Genomic DNA, 20,029 nt, shown 5'->3' with positions numbered 1-20,029 from the left:
CATATATGCACTATGCCAAAAACCTTTTAAAAAAAAATTAACACTGACATTCAAAAGTTCTGTAAAATTCAAGTCTGAGTTACAAGTATATGATATAATACTCTTAAGTTATCGGCTCTGGTATTATGATTTCGCTAATTTTTACCTATGTTTCAAAGCATCAAACTTGTTTTCCCTCCATAACAAGTTGGCAGCAGCAGAAAGAATAAAAGAACAGGGCTCTTAGCAAATAGTAGCTTATGCCAAGCTTTCACAACCTCAGCACAACTAGTATTTGGAGCCAGATAATTCTTTGTTGTGAGGGAATATCATGTGTATTGTAGGATGATTACAAAATAGGATGTTCAGCAGCATCGCTGGCCTCTATCCATTAACTATCTCTTTACCTGTAACAATCAAAACTATTTTCAGACACAGTCAAAGGTCTCCTGGTGCAGGGAAAGGGGGTCATCCCTGATTGATAAGCACTGGCTTATACAGACTCTGCCCACAAGTGGGGCGTTGCTATTTTGACCTAAGCTTCTGACATCTCTCATTTTGGTCTAGTTTATTTAGTCTTTGATTAGGTAAGGAAGCATTACTATTATAGTAGGAATTTAAACTATTTCTATAAAATAATTATTTAATTTTATTTATTGTTATTATTTTAATTTGATGAGAGACAGAAAGAGAGAGCGAGAGAGATGAGAAAGCAAGCTGCCTGCCAGGTCTAGGACTTGAACTGCAGTTGGTCATGTGGGAGTCCAGAGCTTTAACCACGTCCCCTTCCAGCCTCAATTTTAAACTATTTTAAGACTACATTGAAGATAATTTTTAAACATTTATTATTTATTTATTATAACAGATTGTTGTGTGTGTGCTCACAAAAGAGAGAAAGCATGCTTTACAGGGTTTTGTCACGCTGCAAGCCCTTTCCCTCAGTCCAGTGGCTTCTCGGGATCTTGGTGCCCCTGCACATATCCAGCATGACTGGGGGGTGGGGGGTCTGAACCCATAGGAGGCCATGGCTTCCTGTACTGCAGTCTGGTATGCTAAGGACTATGCCATCTTGACTAGGCCTATGATTCCTTTTAGCAAACCTCTTCTTTCTTTCTTTCTTTTTTTTTTTTTTCGAGAGGTTTTTGCTATGGGGCATTCGCTCGCCAGAAAGAGAGAGAGAGACAGAAAGCGAGAAATCACCCCCCAGGTGGGATGGCCACACCACAATCCCTTCTCCATTCTCCTCTCGGAATCTTGGGCACACATGCACACACGCCCAGCGTGAGTTTAAGCCATTAGATACGGGACTTGAACCGCGGTCAACTACATGGGAGTCCAGCAACATAGCCATTACGCTAACTGCTGGTCCCAACCTTTTCTTTTTTTTTTTAAATTGATAGAGGGCATGTGAGTTCACAAAAAGCACCTATCGGTGTTGAGTAGTCCCGCCACAATCGAAATCTCCTTCATTTCTCTATCCTTTTAGGATTCTGGACACATACATATGCCCAACATGTTTTTTAAGCCACCAGGTCTGAACTAGAACTGTGGTCGGTCATGTGGCTTTCATGCACAGTGCTTAAACACTGTATTACAGGGCTGGCCCTTAACATGCCTTTTACATACTATGACCATTATATACATATTATATTGTATATCCTATTTTTTTTTTTAGAAGTTTTTGCTATAGGCTGCATGCGCTTGCCAGAAAAACAGAGAGAGAGAGACAGAAAGCGAGAAATAACCCCCCCCCCGGGGGGGAGGGGATGGCCATGCTGCAATCCCTTCTCCTCCATTCTCCTCTTGGGATCTTGGGCACGCATGCACACGCGCCTGGTGTGAGTTTTAAGCCACTGGGTCCGGGCATGTATGCATGCATGCCTAGAATCCTAGTAAATTATACAAATGGAGAAGAAACTGTGATATGACCACACTCCAGTGGGGGAGTGCTTTCTCCTTCTCCCTGTCATTTTCTCTTTGGCACATGCCCTCTTGCTATAAAATAAAATAAAATACAATTCAGAAATAATTGAAATGTGTCTTACATCCTGCTCAGTGTTGAGGTCCTTATCTGTTAAAAGAAAATACTAGAAAAAATATGGCATTATATTCAAAATTTTAGTTAATCTATATGGATGAGAATTTCATTTATCATTATATAATCAAGATAAGGTTTCTTTCTTTCTTTCTTTTTTTTTGAGAGAGATTTCTGCTGTAGGGCAAGTGTACTCGCCAGAGACATAGAGACAGACAGACAGAAAGCAAGAAGTCATCCCCCTCCCCCCCAAGATGGATGGCCATGTCACAATCCCCTTTCTTTCTGGGATCTTGGGCATGCATGCACAAGTGACTGGCCTGAGTTTCAAGTCACCAGTTCCGGGACTTGAACTGCTGTCAGCCATGTGAAAGTTCAGTGACATAACCGCTGTGCCATTTGCTGGGCCCTAAGGTTTCCTTTCTTATAAATACCATCTTTTTGTTACTAAATTTCCTTGTATCCAGCTTCTACATGAATCTTTCCTTAATGAAGGGAAAAAGTATCAAAGTCTCCTGAAAACCTAAACTATGATATAAAACATAAGGAAATTAAGCAGAGAGGAGGGAAAAGGGGCTCACATGAAAATATAAGTTTAGCAAAAACTTATAATTTTTATTATTTAGAAAGTAATACTATCTCCCAAACATTAAAATACAAAAGTATTAGTAAATAGTAATAGTAAATTTATTAATGTGTTAACCCCATCTTTCTGAAAAACTATAAATTTCCTAGACTAAAAAGGGCACCTTCCAAATAATTAAACAAATGCAAATTTTATTTCTTATTTAAAAACCACAAAAATGAAAAAAGTATTATGATTTCTCCTTTAGATTACTGAAGAATCTTACCATCTAAATAATTATGAAAAAAATAAAAAATAAAGGACTTTGCTAAACAACCTATTTCTTTTTCTCTCCCTTTTTTTTTTTTTTTTTTGAGAGGTTTTTGCTATAGGGCATATGCGCTCACCAGAAAGAGAGAGAGAGACAGAAAGTGAGAAATCACCCACCAGGGGCCTTGGCCACGCCGCAATCCCATCTCCCCTATTCTTCTCTCAAGATCCTGGGTGCACCGCACATGCACCCAGTGTGAATTTAAGTCACTGGGTCTGGGACTCGAACTGTGGTCAGCTACATGGCAGTCCAGCGATGTAGCCATTTTGCCATCTGCTGGTCTCAACAATCTGTTTCTATTAAAAGAAATCTTATGTAGATAATTGAGTTTATTAGCACTGTAAAATGTAAAGGATGTGAAACCTTTTGCCTAAGATCTAAATGAAGCAATAGGATCAAGTGAACTGAGTAAACTAGAGAAAACTAAAGCATTTTTCTCTCCATATTTTTTTTTCAGAGAGAAATTTTTGCTTTAGGGAACATACACTTGCTGGAGAGACAGAGAGAGACAAAAAGACAGAAAGTGAGAAATCATCCCATGGGGGAAGAGCCACGCTGCAATGCCTTCTCCTCCATTCTCCTGATGGGATTTTGGGTACGCACAGACATGTGCCCATCATGAGTTTAAACTGTCAGGTCCAGGACTCAATGTGAGAGTCCAGCAACATAACCATTACGCCATCACCTGGTCCATCTCTTTACATTATTAATCATAAATGGAATCTATTTTGTAAGAATGAATAAACAATCTAAATTTTAAAGGACTATATACAATGAGTAGCTCACTGGCAAACTTCTAAGAAGTTAAAAAGCTTCTGTATGTCAAGATAAAACTGCCCTAAAATCATATGTCTATTAATTAAAAACAAAAAACCAAAACAGGCTAGCAAGTGGCTAGATGGTTAAAATGGCTAGATCGCACAAGGTCAACAGTGTTCTAATGGGAACCAGCAGTTAGCGTAATGGCTATGTCGCTGGACTCCCACGTAGTCGACCGCGGTTCGTGTCCCGGACCCGGTGGCTTAAAACTCACGCCGGGCGTGTGTGCGTGCGTGCCCAAGATCCCGAGAAGAGAATGGAGGAGAAGGGATTGCGGCGTGACCATCCGCCCTGGGGGGTGATTTCTCGCTTTCTGTCTCTATGTCTCTCTCTGTCTGTCTGGCGAGCGAACGCGCCCTACAGTGAAAATCTCTCCAAAAAAAAAAAAAAAACCAGTGTTCTATTTAAGTACTGGAACTGGTAGCCTGAAAAAACATGCCAGGTATGCCTGTGTGCATGAGCCCCAAATCTCAAAAGTAATGAAAAATGGAAAAGAACCAGGGCTGGCAGGTGGTGTGGTGGTTGAAGGTGCTGGATTCCCACATGGCTGACCGCGGTTGGAGTTCTGGACCCGGCGGCTTGCTTTCTCTCTCTCTCACTCTCTCACTCACTCAGTCCCTCTCTGGACAAACTAAAATAAATAAATAAATAAGCAAGCAAGCAAGTAAATAAATAAAGTTAAATAAAATAATTCTTTAAAAAAAGAAAAAGAAAAATGGGAGAGAAGGAACTGCAGTGTGATCATTCTCCACAAGAGGTACTTTCTCACTTCCTCTGTCTCTCTGGCGAATGTACGCGCTCTATGGCAAAACTGAAAAGAAACAAAAAGTTTTTAAAGGAAATGTTGACCTGGGGTCATATTTCCTTATTTCTTTGGTGGGAAAAACTACTGGAAAGGCTCTGAAGAGAAGAAACCAAGTCCCCAAAAGCAGTTAGGTGTTTCATATGAATCCATGTTACATCCTCTGTCACACTGGTAATTTCTTTTTTTAGTAATGACATTTGAGTGTTTACATGGAATATATCTTCTTTGTTACTGGAGCCATTATTGTAGATATGAAAGTTGATAATGAATAATAGAATAGTTTTGACTTTAAATATTATTTTAGTTTTGACAGTGATCGCCTCTTATTAAAATCAATATTAAACCTCACTGGTCAGGCAATAATGAAAGAAGTTCACATGATGAGGAATCAGCTATTGCTATGACCAAATTCATAGACTTCGTTATTAAGTCAGGCCCAGCCTAATGGAGCAGTAAACAGCAAACAGACATGCAGTGCTGGAAGATACATGGCTAACAGTAGGTATAGGTCCCCAAGCTGGCCTTAAAACACAAACCAGGTAGATGCATGTATGCATGTCCAAGATCCTGATAAACTAGATGGCTGTGACAAGATGGGGATTATGTTGTGACAAGATACTGTTGAGGCTGCTACTTCTCTCTCACTCTGTCTCTCATATGCAAGTTCTCTATCATGAATAACAAGTCCCTCAGATCCTCACTATGAGCCCAATTCTAGTAAGTATGGTTACTTACTTTCTTAACCCACAGTATAGCTGCTAGAGCAAGTATAGGAATACACACAAGAAATGACAGCTGACAAGACAGTCTGGCAATGAAGAAAGAGACAGAACAAAGCAAAAAAACAGAACAAAATAAAATCAAACAAACAATTCTTCAAAATATACAGTATTAAAGTCTTTTGGTAAGTGTTTAATTAGAGCTATTGATATCACAGACATTTTTAGAGTAATAATTATTGATATTCATAATTATGACCCTTGAGTTATCAAGAAAAGATTATGTTGTGTTCAGTATAGTACAAGTAGGTAGAATTTTTCCCATTAAGTGATTCAGTGTTTCAGTATTGAAGGTTTAAGTTTCAGTTATCTAGAAAAATAAGTTATGTGGAACACCTTCTTTCCAAATGATGCCAGCCAAATAAAATGATAAAAATATTAACATAAACATTGAATAAAGTTCATTCCTGTAACATCTATCATACTCACTATTAGTTTTTATAAAAATAAGGAATGATACTGAGATGTAAACTTTTATTGTCTATTTGCTATATACTTTGTGATCATTTTACTGGTTGAGATAATCTGTTCATAAAACAATCTTTCAGGCAGTTTAAATTAAGGGGAAATAGCTCATATGTTGATAATCTCAATAAGATTATCCTAAGTATGGTTCCAATAATTTCTACAACTGGACATCAAATTTAAAAACCAATATGCAAGTAATAGAGTCATGGACGAATTAGTTTGGAGATATAAAATCTAATCAATTCAGTCCTTTATGTAGTATGAAATTTTCTGACAAACATGCCTTCAAGGGTTACAATGTCAACTGTTTATGGTTGAAATTGTGCATTAAAAACAAAAATTCTATTAATAGTTTATAATATAGAATGAAATTTAAGTATGTTATGTTTAAATGCAGCATAAAAAACAATTGGCAACTTTAACTGAATTCTGTCCAGAGTCATGAAATATGGACATATCACTGAAAAGAAATAGCTTCTGCAAAAAAGTGTAAATAACACCTGGTCTTTTAAAAAAGACTGCTATTTCCTAGGATCAGAATCAGTCCTGTAGGGAACCAGCAGTTAGCGTAATGGCTATGTCGCTGGATTCCCACGTAGTCGACCGCGGTTCGTGTCCTGGACCCGGTGGCTTAGAACTCACGCTGGGCGCGTGTGCGTGCGTGCCCAAGATCCCAAGAGGAGAATAGAGGAGAAGGGATTGCGGCGTGACCATCCCCCCTGGGGGGTGATTTCTCGCTTTCTGTCTCTATGTCTCTGTCTGTCTGGTGAGCGCACGTGCCCTATAGCGAAAAAACCTCTCAAAAAAAAAAAAAGGAATCAGTCCTTTAAAAGCATAAAATATCAAAATTAAAAAAAAACTTTTGGCTGCAGAGAAAATATTCTATTGTAATATAAATGATTACTTAAGGAATATATTATAGCAGTAAATTTTAATGAGATGCTTGGTTTTCTATATCAAGAGACTGCCCATATACCTAAAATATGTGGGTCTAAACCATTTTTAGTGGAAATAGTTCTGAAATATATTATACAGTTTTCTACATTTTCAGATTATATATTGAACATAATTTTTCTTGCTAATTGATGGCTATGACTATGAACATTATTCTGTCTCATATAATAGTAGTACTTTTAGGGGTTATTACATGAGGACATCTAAAATGCTTATGGCTATTTCACTCTAGTATTAAATAACCTCAGAAGGTTATATATGTTTATGGTACTTCTGCCTTCAGAGTGCTATCTACACATAAGTTTCCTATTATCAAATTTTGTGAATTACTAACCATATTTTATACATATTTATATTAAAAGGTTCTGAGCAAAGATGAAAAAGTGGCATTATGATATTCCCAAGGAATAAAACAAAGGTTTTTATTTTTAAATGATTTATTTTCTTCAATGTTTAAAGCCTTCCCCATTTATTTATTGGGGTGTAATTGTGTTGCAAGTCTATGACATAAGCCAACTTATAAAAGCATGCTAAATAGATGTTACTAATTTAATAAACAAAATTGAGTCTTTTACTAAATATTAGGTGACTGACTATACTGCCCTTTTAGTCTAGTGTCTTAAGAGCAATAAAAAAATTGGAAAATGAAAAGTAAAGATTAATTACAGATTTAGAATATATAGTGAAAGTTAAACTTTCAGTTGATAAAGTCATATTATTAAGCATATATCAAAAATATATGGGGCAGGATTAACAATTTATACCTGTTCCTAATGGTACATTAAATTAAAATTGTTACTTAAGCAATAAACTTCCATTAAAAGCATGTAATTAGGAGTATTTGCAAGGTAAGCATTACCCAAAAAACTACCAGTTAGAAAACAACCAACCAGTATATTGGGAAATACCTACAACTTTACCTGATAAACCAGGCAAACAAAATTAATTTACTTGCCCCACCACCATTTTTGTATATTAAAACTGAAAACTAGACCACATAGGAGAAACAAAAATAACAATGTTTCTATCTTTCATTGCAAATTTCATGTAATTCAGGAGAACAAGTTTTTAAAAAGGCTTTAGAAAAAGGAAGGAATAAATTTTAATGCTGACAATAACAGATAGAACTTTTGGATCAACACCTACCGATTTTTTTCTACTGTTTTCCAGATCTTTGAGTTCATTCTCGATTTTTGTGATTAATTCCCTGAGTTCATCAAGATTAGTGCAAATAAGCTAAAATAAAACACAAAAACACAGCTTGATAACACATAATATAAAACACCCAAAATGTGGTAACAGAAATTGTTTTAACACACACTGAATTCACAATTATTTTTCTCTGTAATATCAAAGAAAAAAAAAGGCCCTGCAGTTTATGTTTTAAATGAAATTTACTTGTTATGATGTATGAACTTCTAGCTTAGCATAAAAGCTGAAATTTCAACATTGGTGGTGTCATCTCACCTCCCCATCTCTCAGTTTGCTTTGTAATCCAGGTACTTTTTCAACTTTATTAACTTTCAGGCCAGAATGACAAAGATCTGGAAATCTGCCCTAGATTTTACAGGTTACTGAATCTCCTTTAGGAAATGCTTCATCAGGTGAACAAATACACTCCTTGGGAAATGTCATTATACTTTTGGCTTTGGTTTGTTAACTACGTAATTTAACAATTTAACAAATCTTAGCTACTACTGTTGAAATTGTTAATAAAGGACTGTAACTGTGTGCAATATATTCAAGGATGTAAATAAAATTTAGTATATATTCTTAATACAAGTTTAATAGCCTTAATAAAAGTCATCTCCACAGATAGCACCTAATTCCTTTCATAATTGTGGCTTACTTTTTTTTACCTTGGTAACATTAGCAAATGGCCAAAATAACTAATTTTAAGTTGTAAAAAACTGAACTATCTTGATTTTATTACTAAACTAGTAAACTGTGAAGTGTCAGAAACAGTAATAAAAAATAATAGTAGCTACATTTGAGTTCTCATAAAATTATACTGAGTTTTCCCAATTAAGTTCAATATATTTAACTTTTATTCCTAAAATAATTTTTTTTACATATATCTATCGTGAAAAAATATAGAAGACTTCTGAAACAAAACTACAACCACATTGACAGGAAAAAAAAAACAAAATAATGAAAGTCTTGTTTCAATATTCATACCAAGCGATAATTTAAAAAAAAATACTGTTTATAAATGATTAATTTGCCATTAACTTTAACCAGTCTTATGTTTGTTTCATTTATTAATTTCTATGTAAGGGTAATGTTTTCCCATATTTTCTTTTATTAGAAAGGTAAACAAAACAACAAAAAGTGGGTTATAATCTGATAATTCCTGATGACTACTGAGTGACAAAAATAGGAGATAAGGATCTCCTTAAATTTCCTTTACTAAGAGGGTGAATCATATGAAATCAATGATATGCTTTGGGCTTACAAAAATAGAAATATGGCTCAACCTAATAGACTACAAAATCACCATAGATATTATAATTAGCATTAAAAATTACTCATTACAAATATCTATACAATTCCAAACTCACAGAACTGACAAAGTAGTACATAAGTAATCAAATTAAACAATTTCAGAGTAAAAAACAGTACACAGTGATGTAAATGGAAGAGTTCAGCTGATATTTATTAGAAATTACACATTCTAATTTGTTAAATCTAGTTGTGAAAGAAATGCTAATGGTCAAGCAGTGGACTTTCCAAGCAGGTAAGTGCCCTAGAACTAGATAATGTCTTCAATGTCTATTGCATCTAGTAAGCCTTAGAATTAATGTCTACTCTATAGCAGATTTTTATTAAGTATTCAACAAAACTAAACTTCTTATAGTATAATCTACTAATTAGGACAAGTTTGCCAAATTTGTCCCAGAGACTGCATAAAGCTATATCCCTTTTCACTAACTTGTTTTACTAGTTAATGTCTCATTTGCAAGTGTGGCAAAAGCCAGAGAAGTTTTCACTTGCAGTTTAGCTATTTCACTGTACAAGGAATATGGATTATGTTTTGCATGCAGTTTGTAGAAACAAGAATAATGAAGACAAATACCCTATAACTAAATATGCCCTAAAAATTTTCAAGATCTGTTAATACTCAAATAGTCATGAAATCAAATATTTATATTCCATTTAAAGAAATAGACAACACAATTATGAGACCAAATGATGATTTCCACAGCTTAAGAGCTGTAAAAAACCTTTAAGTGGCTTACCTAGTAGTTAAGTCATACTAAAACAGTGCTTCTCAAATTTTAATATGCATAAGAATCACATGGGGATCTTGTTAAAATGTAGTTTTTGATTTACTAGTTCAAAAGTAAAATCTTGGATTCTGCGTTTCTAATAAGTTCTCAAGTATAATCTGCAGATGACCCTTTTGAGTACTAAATTATGAATTACAAATCGGCATGGCTAAGGAAATATTTTGGTATAATACTTTTGAGCTGATGAATATGAAAATTCAAAACGATTAATTTCCAAACAGGAGAACAGGACAATGAATTAAATGCAAAACAGTAAGACAAATGTTCCTTAAATAAATGACATAAATCAAATACAAACTGTTAAATTTGAGGGTCCAATATTTTTGGCAATAATATTTACTTTGAAGTTACATAATATGAAAATGATTTAAAAGTCTATATAGCAATTTATGCTCTTACATATCCTTCCCATATATACATTTAATACATGCTTAATATATAAACCCAATATATAGAGAGTCAAGTTAAGCTATTAGAAAATTCTTGCATTGGAACATAATTTAATTTATACCAACTCAATGTCATATACAGCTCTATTCTCTTTCACAAACTAAAGCATATATGTGGCATTAAAACACAATTATACTTAGTTTCAAATGGTGCTTTTAAAAACAGAACCAATCCAATAAATAAAGTTCATTTTAATAAGGAGAACAGATGCATTTGTAAACAAAGCAAAACACCTTATTAAAAATCCCTTTCTCATTATTTTGAATTTTAAAAACATGAGGAACAAGGCCTCTGAGGGGGTAAAAAGGAAAGCTCCATAGGAGCTCGGATTACAGTCAGGTCATACTGCCAACTCTCATGAAAGATTTTTCAGTTATACTTAAGAGGTTACAGAGAAGAGTTTTAATCCCCAGCAAGAAGCTCTTTAACGTTGCCACACTCTCTTTCAAATAAACCTTTCACTTGATACAGCCCATGACAGAGCTACAAAAATCTTAAGAGCTCAGGGACCAGCAGTTAGCATAATGGCTATATTGCTGGACTCCCATGCAGTTGATTGTGGTTTGAGTCCCGAACCCGGTGGCTCAAACTCACGCCGGGTGCATGTGCATGCGTGCCCAAGATCCCGAGAGGAGAATGGAGGAGAAGGGACTGCGGCGTGGCCACCCCCCCGGGGGGTGATTTCTTGCTTTCTGTCTCTGTCTTTTTCTGTCTTTCTGGCGAGTGCGCGCGCCGTATAGCAAAAACCTCTCTAAAAAACAGAAAAAAAAAAAATCTTAAGAGCTGAAGGGGATCAAAAATATGAAATTTGGTCCAAGTCTTAGTCTAAGATAAAAATGATGTGTCAAATTCATACATAAGCTAATTAAAGAAGTGAAGTTATTTAAGATGACACACCAGTATAGGAACTCATAGAACCCAGAAGTACTTTTAGTACATCATATTTTTTCAAGGGTCTTTCTAAACAAAGAAAAACAAAAACTCTTAACAACAATTGAGCACGTATCATAGTTTAAGAATTTAATTTGAATCTAGGCTTTCATTTTTATTAAATGATAGTATTAGAAGGCCTTCTCCTCAACTCAAAAAGTAGAAATTGATGTATGTTTCTGAAGGGTGGGGGGTGGTCCTGTAGAAGATCAAAAGAAATTCCATAACCATATCTCAGAAAAATTAATTATAAATCATTCATTATCACTACTTCGAACTAGAAATTATGGCCTTTGGGTAGAAACTCAATAGTCTGAAAGATACTTGTTTGTTCCAAAAAAGGACATAAAGTAACATACAGACAATACAGTAGATGATGTTAAAAAGCAAAGGGAGGGGGCAAGCAGGTGGTATGGTGGTTAAGATGTTGAATTCCCTCATGGTGAAGTGCGGTTCAAGTCCTGGATCCAGTGGCTTAAAAATCACACTGGGTACATGTATGCCCAAAGTATCAAGAGAAGAAAGAATTGTGGTATGGCCATCCTCCACCTGGGGTGACTTCTTCCTTTCCCTCTCTGTCTCTGGTGAGCACAAAATATGGCAAAAACCTAAAAAAAAAAAAAAAAAAAAAAGAAAAAATAATGTAGAAACAAAAATGAATAGGTTTATACAAAATGGACTATACTTATTTTAATTCTAACAAAAAGTTTCTACTGTTTATTATAAAAATTGCAGGCAAATCACTCACTAAGGGCGTTGTATAAATTTAAAATTTATATTATATTTAAACTAAAATGATACCAATATCCGTTAAAAAAAAATATGCACACAGGAAAACTTTCTCTGATTTCTTATGATCAACACCTTGGCAATAATGATTACTTCAAAATCTGCAAATGAAGATACCACTTGTGACATAAAGACTACTAGTCTGATAAATAAGTTAATGAAGTATTTTTACTACTGTGTGATTTAAAGTAAATGTTTATCTCATTGCACTATATTTAAACAACTGAAAAAAAATTAAGGGAAAAGTTAAAATCCCTACTATTAAAACTGAAACAAAAAACTGAGGTTGAAAATACTCATTATAGGGGCTGGCAGCTGGTTTGGTGGTGAAGACACTGGACTCCCACGTGGCTGATCACAGTTCGAGTCCTGGACCTGGTGGCTTGAAAATCACACCAGGTGCATGTGTGCATACCCAAGATTCCAGGAGGAGAGTGAAGGAGAAAGGATAGTGGCATGGCCATCCCCTCTGCGAGGGGTGGGGGGGGTAGGGAGTGATTTCTCAGTATTCTTTTCACTGTCTCTCTCTGGTAAGTCCTCTCGCCCTAAGGCAAAAACTTAAAAAACAAAACAAAACTAATCCAAAAACTGCTTAGTAGGAGGCAGCAACTCAAAATAATGGTATCATCAAAAGGTCCTAAACATAGTGAAAAGCACAGTCAATGGTAACGAAGGAATTAAATTATTTAAAAAATATATCTTATTGAGACTTGACACACTCCATTTTAAAAATATTTTCTATTATAATTATGTACAAAAAGAATTTATATGATATAGTTCTTTCTTAAATATTAAATTTAAAAATACTTCTGAAAAAATTAACTATTAGAAAAACTGATATTCATGTTTAAGTCTAATAATATTTCTTATATTACAAAACTGATGAAAAAACAACTTAGTTGATTTGGCAAAATTATAACTAAATATTAAGTTTAACTAAGTATAAATCATCAATACTCTAAACACTTAAAAAGATTTCCTAATTTTGAAATTATTGCTGGCTAAAAGAAATTCAACTATTTCTCCTACATGCCAACTGTATCCTAACACTGGAGCAGGGATAAATACCAGCTTTTGCTCTGGTTAAATATGATGATGGAAACATTACTACTTAGTTTTTGACTTTCTGAATTCTTGTAGGCTTAATCATCTGCTACTTTCATAAGACCAAATCCAAGATTTATTTCAAGGTCTAAAGAAGCTGGAAAAAACTGTTAAAGGTCAATAACAGAAGTTCTTAAGCTAATTCTTAATTGATATTCCTACTCATAATGCAGTACTTTTTATCAGAAGTGTCTAGCTTACATACTTGAAAAAATAAATAACTAAAATACTAAGCTGTATAATTTAATCCTCACAACAACCCTAAAAAGTAGGTACTGTTATTACATCATTGTATAGATGAGGAATTGGAATCACAGAGAAGTTAAGTAACTTTTCCAAGGTTACAGTGAGTAAGTGGGATAGCTGGCATTAAATCCAAGTAGCCTAGTTCTAGAACTCATGTGTTTAACCATTATGCAGATTTCTGGTACCTTCCTAAACCTACTAAATCATTGTCTTTGGAGGATGAAACCAAGGAACTTATATAATAAAGGCATCGGATTATTTGCATACCATCTAAAGTTTGAGAATTACTAACATAATCCTTAGGAAAACGTGGCACAGATATAGTTAGTCCCAATATATGCACAAAAAAATTATTCTATTCATCATTTGAATGCCCACAGTGCTTACTCTAAATAGGAAAAAGATGATTATTTTTTAAGGTGATGTACAGATATTAGGTATATAAATAAACACGGATTTTTCCTAAAGCAAATAAAGAAGCAAGTTTAATTTCTAGTTTTAAGAAGGTCAATAAAAACATTGTCAAACTAAAAAGTAGGTCAAAACAGCAATTTTCTTTTTTAATTCATTAGGACTTTAAAAATCTTCTAGCTAAATATCCCTAAAAATATATATGTTTAATACTAGAATCTGATATTTAAAACAACATGTATAACATGAGTAATTTGCAAAATCTAAGGTACTATCTATCATATTACTAGAACTTTGGCAAGGAAGTTCACTTCTTTATGACATAATAGCCTTTTTACAAGTGAGATTTTTCAATTACAGTAACAAACTACCTAAAATTATTTTGAGAGGCAAAGCTGTAAGTTTTGCATTTAACAATAAAGTTTGCCAGTGACTAATAACTATCTCCTATTCTGTTAATGTGTTTATTTAAAGCCAATGACTTACTCTCTGTGAGATAACTGCCAATTTTCTTAATGAGGAAAACCACGGTATTTATACTGTAAGCTAGGCATAAAAATCACTGTTCTCATGAGACTATTCTCACCTCTAGTCAGACGCATGCACATTCCTGTGTTCTTTCTCTCTGACAGCTTAAGAACCAGGAATGGGACTTTATTTATTTTAAACAGCTTCATCTAGCAAAACATGTACTTTTGACCTAAGTTTCTGAGAGGTAGGCAAATGGCGAATAACTGACTGAACGCAGCTTTCAAGACAGTGTTTTTCAAACTTCTTTGCCTACGACTCATGGTAAAAAAAAGACACTGTACTATGCATGTCATTGTGTACAAACAGAACTGAAACCAAGTTTCATGAAATAATATATCACCATACATATTCACATTACTATAGTGACACCTTTGTACATTTGGTAAACTCTGATAAATTTCTAGTTTAATTTTGTTGGCTTAAATAATGCTGGACATGTAATTCACTAAACTGATTTCATGCCTTACTAATGAATACTTACAATTTTAAAAAGTATTGCCTACTATCTCTATGCCACTTATTACATGTAAAAGTCTATTCATTAAGACAGGAACGGAGAAAATATTAACGGGCCAGATTTGTCCTTTGATCTTTATTCCCAGAACTAATGCTTTGAGGAACAGAGGAAAAAATTAGTGGGAGAAATAACAAAGGCTAGCATGATATCAGTGGAAGCATGAGAATATTCTAACATTAAATAATGTACTACAAATAATAGCAGAAAGGTTTCTAGGTAAACAGTAATACGATACTATTTCAATTGAATATGTATGCTGAAATTAAGGTCATAGATCATACAAAGAATTTTGTTGAAATTTTGTAATTGATCTTAGGAATGTCATTAAAAATACTACCTTCTGAAATATTGAGAGAAAAACATGTCTATTTTCTTTCACTGTTGATTTAAAATTATTGTATTTTTATCAATTAGTAACTTCTGTTAAAAACTTCCCAAAGTATAGTTTTTACTTAAAATAGATGTGTCACATTTTTGGACATATGTAATTGTTAAAATCACTTGTAAGTTATGAATATTTTTATAATTATTGTTCCCTTTATTTTCATCTCTACTTGATTTGAGACTCACAAATTCATTTTAATATCACTTTTATCTTTTTTTGGTAGTTAAGTATAAGCTTATAAAGCCTTTAGTAATGAACCAGGCACACTAATATGGAGAAATTTTTAAGGAAAGTGTCATTTGTTGAAGAAAATACATCTTTTATAAAATAGAAAATAAAAAGCATTATACAATTATGGTGAGTCTCTGCTTATTCTTAGTATAAATTACGAACAAAAAAACTCTCCACATAATCATATGACAGTAAATACAATTAATTATCTCTTCCTTTTTTCAGAAATGTTTAAAGACCATTTTAATGAATCTTCTCTCTGAAGTTCATATATAGCTAAGAGTTAAAAGATCTGTTTCCAAGTTAATAAATCTGCTATTTTTGCAATATCCAAATAAATGAAAATGGATTGCCTAGGTAATATTACCATCTACAAATTAAGATTTGCTCTTGAAAGACTTAAATTTACACATTTGTATATGTGTATACACAAACACATGTATTTTATTAAAATACTTCTACAAAACTTATAGGTTAGCACATTAAATTACCACAGAGGTTTTTGACTATCAACAGATAAAAGTAGAGGTAAAAAAGGGCAAAATACTAGCAGATTATATCTTGGCTATCTCTGGACTTAGAGAAAAAAAGCCATCATCAAAAACATTTCATTAAAAACATGTATGTTACAGTTTCCTGAAATTCAGTTAATCTCCAACGGAAAGATATAAACAGCAAAATTAAAAATTAAACTAAAACTGTTGAGACAAAACTGAAACATTTACCTGAAATTCTGGTACAGTAGGTGACTTTGTGACAGTTTTCCTCTTCTTTGTGATTGCTTTTTTAGATATGGATTTTTTTTTCCAGATTTGTGCTTCTTGTGCCTTGTGATTGCTTTTTTAGATATGGATTTTTTTCCTTTCAAGATTAAAAGAGAAAAGCTTCATAATGCCATTTATAGCACTTCATTAACAACAACCAAATTACATAGATCACTGAAAGTTAAATTATAACAGATGGCTGCTAGTGAGTCAAAAATGATGAATCAAAACAAGTCCCAGTAAAAGCAAACATTAAACTATAACTACCTGTAACAGACACATTAACAAATACTGCTTTATTTATATAAGAACCAAACTATTATAATCTCCAGTGTGTTTTACAACATCAGAATGTACTGCAGTAAGATTAGGTACCAAAAGTCCCATTACCGCTGCTCATTTAAACTTCATATTCACAACTCAAAATGAAACTACACAGAAAACAAAACAAAACAAAAAACCTTACCTTAACAATGACTTCTGTGGTCTGAGTCAGAAACTTGCATAAGAACTTTATCTGGATTATACTGACCAACCTAGTGTGAAAATCCTTTCACTAATTTAGGAAACAAGGCTCTTTAGCTCTGCATTCACCTAATGGACTGCTCTTGGCAATATTTCATATCCCAACTTTTAAAAGAAGGTAAACATTTCCCTTTAAAGTGTACCTAGTCATTTATGTAACCAGACCTCATTGGGGAAAACAAATCTCATATTCTTAAAGAAATCCCATACATAGCATACATTGAAGTACAGCTATTCTTTGTATTTAACTTGACCAAAAAGATATGTAGGTGCATAAAACTTCTAGTTTAACTAAGAAAAATATTAAAGTATTTTTTTCTCCATTTGTAATTAGCACAATCCAATAACAAATTGGTGTTAATTATTCAACCAACAGGACACTGTATAATTTATGGGGACAACAAAGAGTTATAAAACGGAGACCCTGTCTTTAAGAAGTTTACAATCTATTTAAGAGTATAATTAATTGAAAATACTTGCAGGTCAATTTTAGTTTACAATAATTTGTAAAATCAGCTTAAAAGTTACTTTTCTCCAAAAGAGAAAATGAGTAACATAAGGTAACTTTGCTATGCATAATCCTACTGCTTTCTTTCTTTTTTAATTTCCAGCCATTATGTGTGTTGGCCAGAAAGAGACAGAAGGAGAAAGTACCCTGCAGGGTATAATCACACTGTAATCCCTTCTTCTCCATCCTACAGGAATCTGGAGTATGCATAAAGTACACAGAGTGTTTATCAAGCCACTGAGACAGGGATTCAAACCATGGTTGGTTGTGGGGGATCCAGTTCCCTTAAGCACTAAGCTATAGAGCCAGTCCCCTAATGATCTTTTCTAAGCATTTTCCTATATGGGTATGAGCTTCTTGCATGAAAGACGTCAATTTAATTGAAATATTTTATTCAACTCAATTGACAAAATTCCAGTTTATAATACTGTGTTATTTATTATACTTTCAAGTTTTATCGCAGAACTGTAATTTTGATAATTTCTAACTTTTGATTCAATAAAATATATGTGTATACAATGACTGAAATAGCTTTTGGGCTGCCGAGGTTCACATAGGTTTATAAAACTTTTCTTTTTTTTTAAGAGAGATTTCTGCTATAGGGCACGTGTGCTTGCCGGAGAGACAGAGAGAGCCAGAAAGTGAGAAATCACCCCCTGACGGGGATACCCATGCCGCAATTCCCTCTCCTCCACTCTCCTCTTGGGATTCTGCGCATGCACGCACATGTGTCTGACGTTGAGTTTAAAGTTGCTCAGTCTGGGATTTGAACAGCAGTCGACTATGTGGGAGTGACTTAATAGTAATCACCACCTGCTAGTCCCAGTTAAAACTATTTTAGTAAGTATTAACCTGGGGTCATCTGACATTTGTTTTTAATTAAATTAAAATAACCCAATACACATTTCTTTTCTCATCACTGTTATTTGCTTCTGTGCTTACGTAATGCCTATAACAGAACTATACACTCCTACAAAAATAACCTAGCAGGTGGCCTGCTTTAACAAGCAATACTCAGGAGAAATGATTAAAATTTTGGTAGCTCTATAATACTGCTTGTAATTGATTTCTAAACTGATTGGCACTCTGAACTGACTGCCATAGGTACTGCTCAAGGGCATTCATGAATCCGAACTCCAGGACGCCTGTCCTGTATACACCACATTTAACACACTTTAAGTTGATGGGAAAAGATGTAATGGTCTTACAGACTCAAGTCTAGGAAGGTGTTATACAAATGGCAGTTTGAAGGAAATTAAATTCCCCCTCAAACCTATACATTCTGCAATGCTCTGATTAGTTTTAAAAAGTCATTTGATTTTGTCTTCACTCATAAGTACAACAGAGATCATCCTTGATAGTCCCATGAGTTTCCTATTGCTGTCATACAGGCACTAAACTCCAGTATTAAATTCTCATTTAACTCTAACAATCATCCAATTTGAATGAATTAAAAAGCTGAGGTGGTTAATGGGTATTTCAGTTTATCATGTCATTAGGATGTTTAAATGCTATTAACTAACTAGAAGTACTATGTAGTGGTTAAAAGCTTGAGTTTTGGAACTAAACTACCTGAGGGTTTAAATACCTGTTATAACTACCTATTAGCTGCATGACCTTGAACAAGCTGCTTTATTTCTTTGTGCATCTTCTTCATCTGTAAAGCAGGGATAATATTATTACCCACTTTGAGAAGTAAATTAGTTACTACATGCATAGAGCTTAGTCTACTGCTAGACCCATGGCGAGTGATCAATAAAGTTAAGTCATTGTCACCTGCTTTAGCTAAGTTATGGAGAAAAGAGTCAAAACAGAAAATATAATCATTTAACTATCAAATTCTTTTTACTCCTTCACCTCTTCTTGTTCATGTCCTCTGTGCTATCACCAAAATTCAATGAATGTAACACATACCATAAAATATTGCAATGATCTGTTTATATGCTGTCTTCCTTACTATAATTTAAATTACTGCCAACAGAAATCAAATTTTTTACTTCATATTTACAGTATGTAGCACACAATAAGTTCTGAGAAGTGGCCTCTAAATCCAATAATCCTACTTTACATTAGAAATTTCACCTGTCAAGGAGTAGGAAACACAGATAGATAATGCGTTTACGATTCTGAGGGTCCAAGTGAATCTATGTTACATATAATAAAGAAAACACTGAAAATTACTTAAAATAATTTACACATTCACCAAACACTTCCACAACATGACCTGGTAGTGGTAGTGAAAAGACCAACATTTCTTGAGAGACTACTATGTATAAGATACTTAGTAAAGCAATTTATATAATTTATCTCATTTAATTCTCAAAACAACCCTCTATGGTAGGTAGTACCCTATTTTAATGTGAGATAACTGATGATTAAAAAGATTATTCAAATATAATATAGTAAGAAACCAACACAGTAAGCGAGTCTAACACCAAAGTCCAAGCTCCTTCCACTATGTAATTCTACCTTATAAAAAAGCATAGTTACCATCGATTGATTCCTACCATTTGTAAGGCTCCATATTAGTTCGGTACAATGCATTTGCTATTTTACTTAATCTTTTTTTTTTTTTTTTTCGGGGGGGGGGGGGGGTTTTTTGTTGAGGGGCGG

General features: G+C 33.9%; 1 protein-coding gene across 1 annotated transcript in view; it reads right to left on the bottom strand.

Moving 5' to 3' along the window:
• Positions 1 to 16,423, bottom strand: part of LOC102470854 (uncharacterized protein KIAA2026) — a gene marked incomplete at its 5' end in the record, with an annotated part of 45,239 nt that extends 28,816 nt beyond the window's left edge. The window contains 2 exon segments of the mRNA XM_006172113.3: positions 7,882 to 7,971; positions 16,345 to 16,423. Coding sequence (XP_006172175.2) covers positions 7,882 to 7,971; positions 16,345 to 16,423 — 169 coding nt within the window.
• Between the last annotated feature and the right edge of the window lie 3,606 nt (positions 16,424 to 20,029).

Source organism: Tupaia chinensis, unplaced genomic scaffold, assembly GCF_000334495.1.
Source record: "Tupaia chinensis unplaced genomic scaffold, TupChi_1.0 Scaffold000354_1, whole genome shotgun sequence".
NCBI lineage: Eukaryota > Metazoa > Chordata > Mammalia > Scandentia > Tupaiidae > Tupaia > Tupaia belangeri.
The sequence above is the reverse complement of the archived record's forward strand: the minus strand, read 5'-3'. Positions and strand labels throughout refer to the sequence as shown.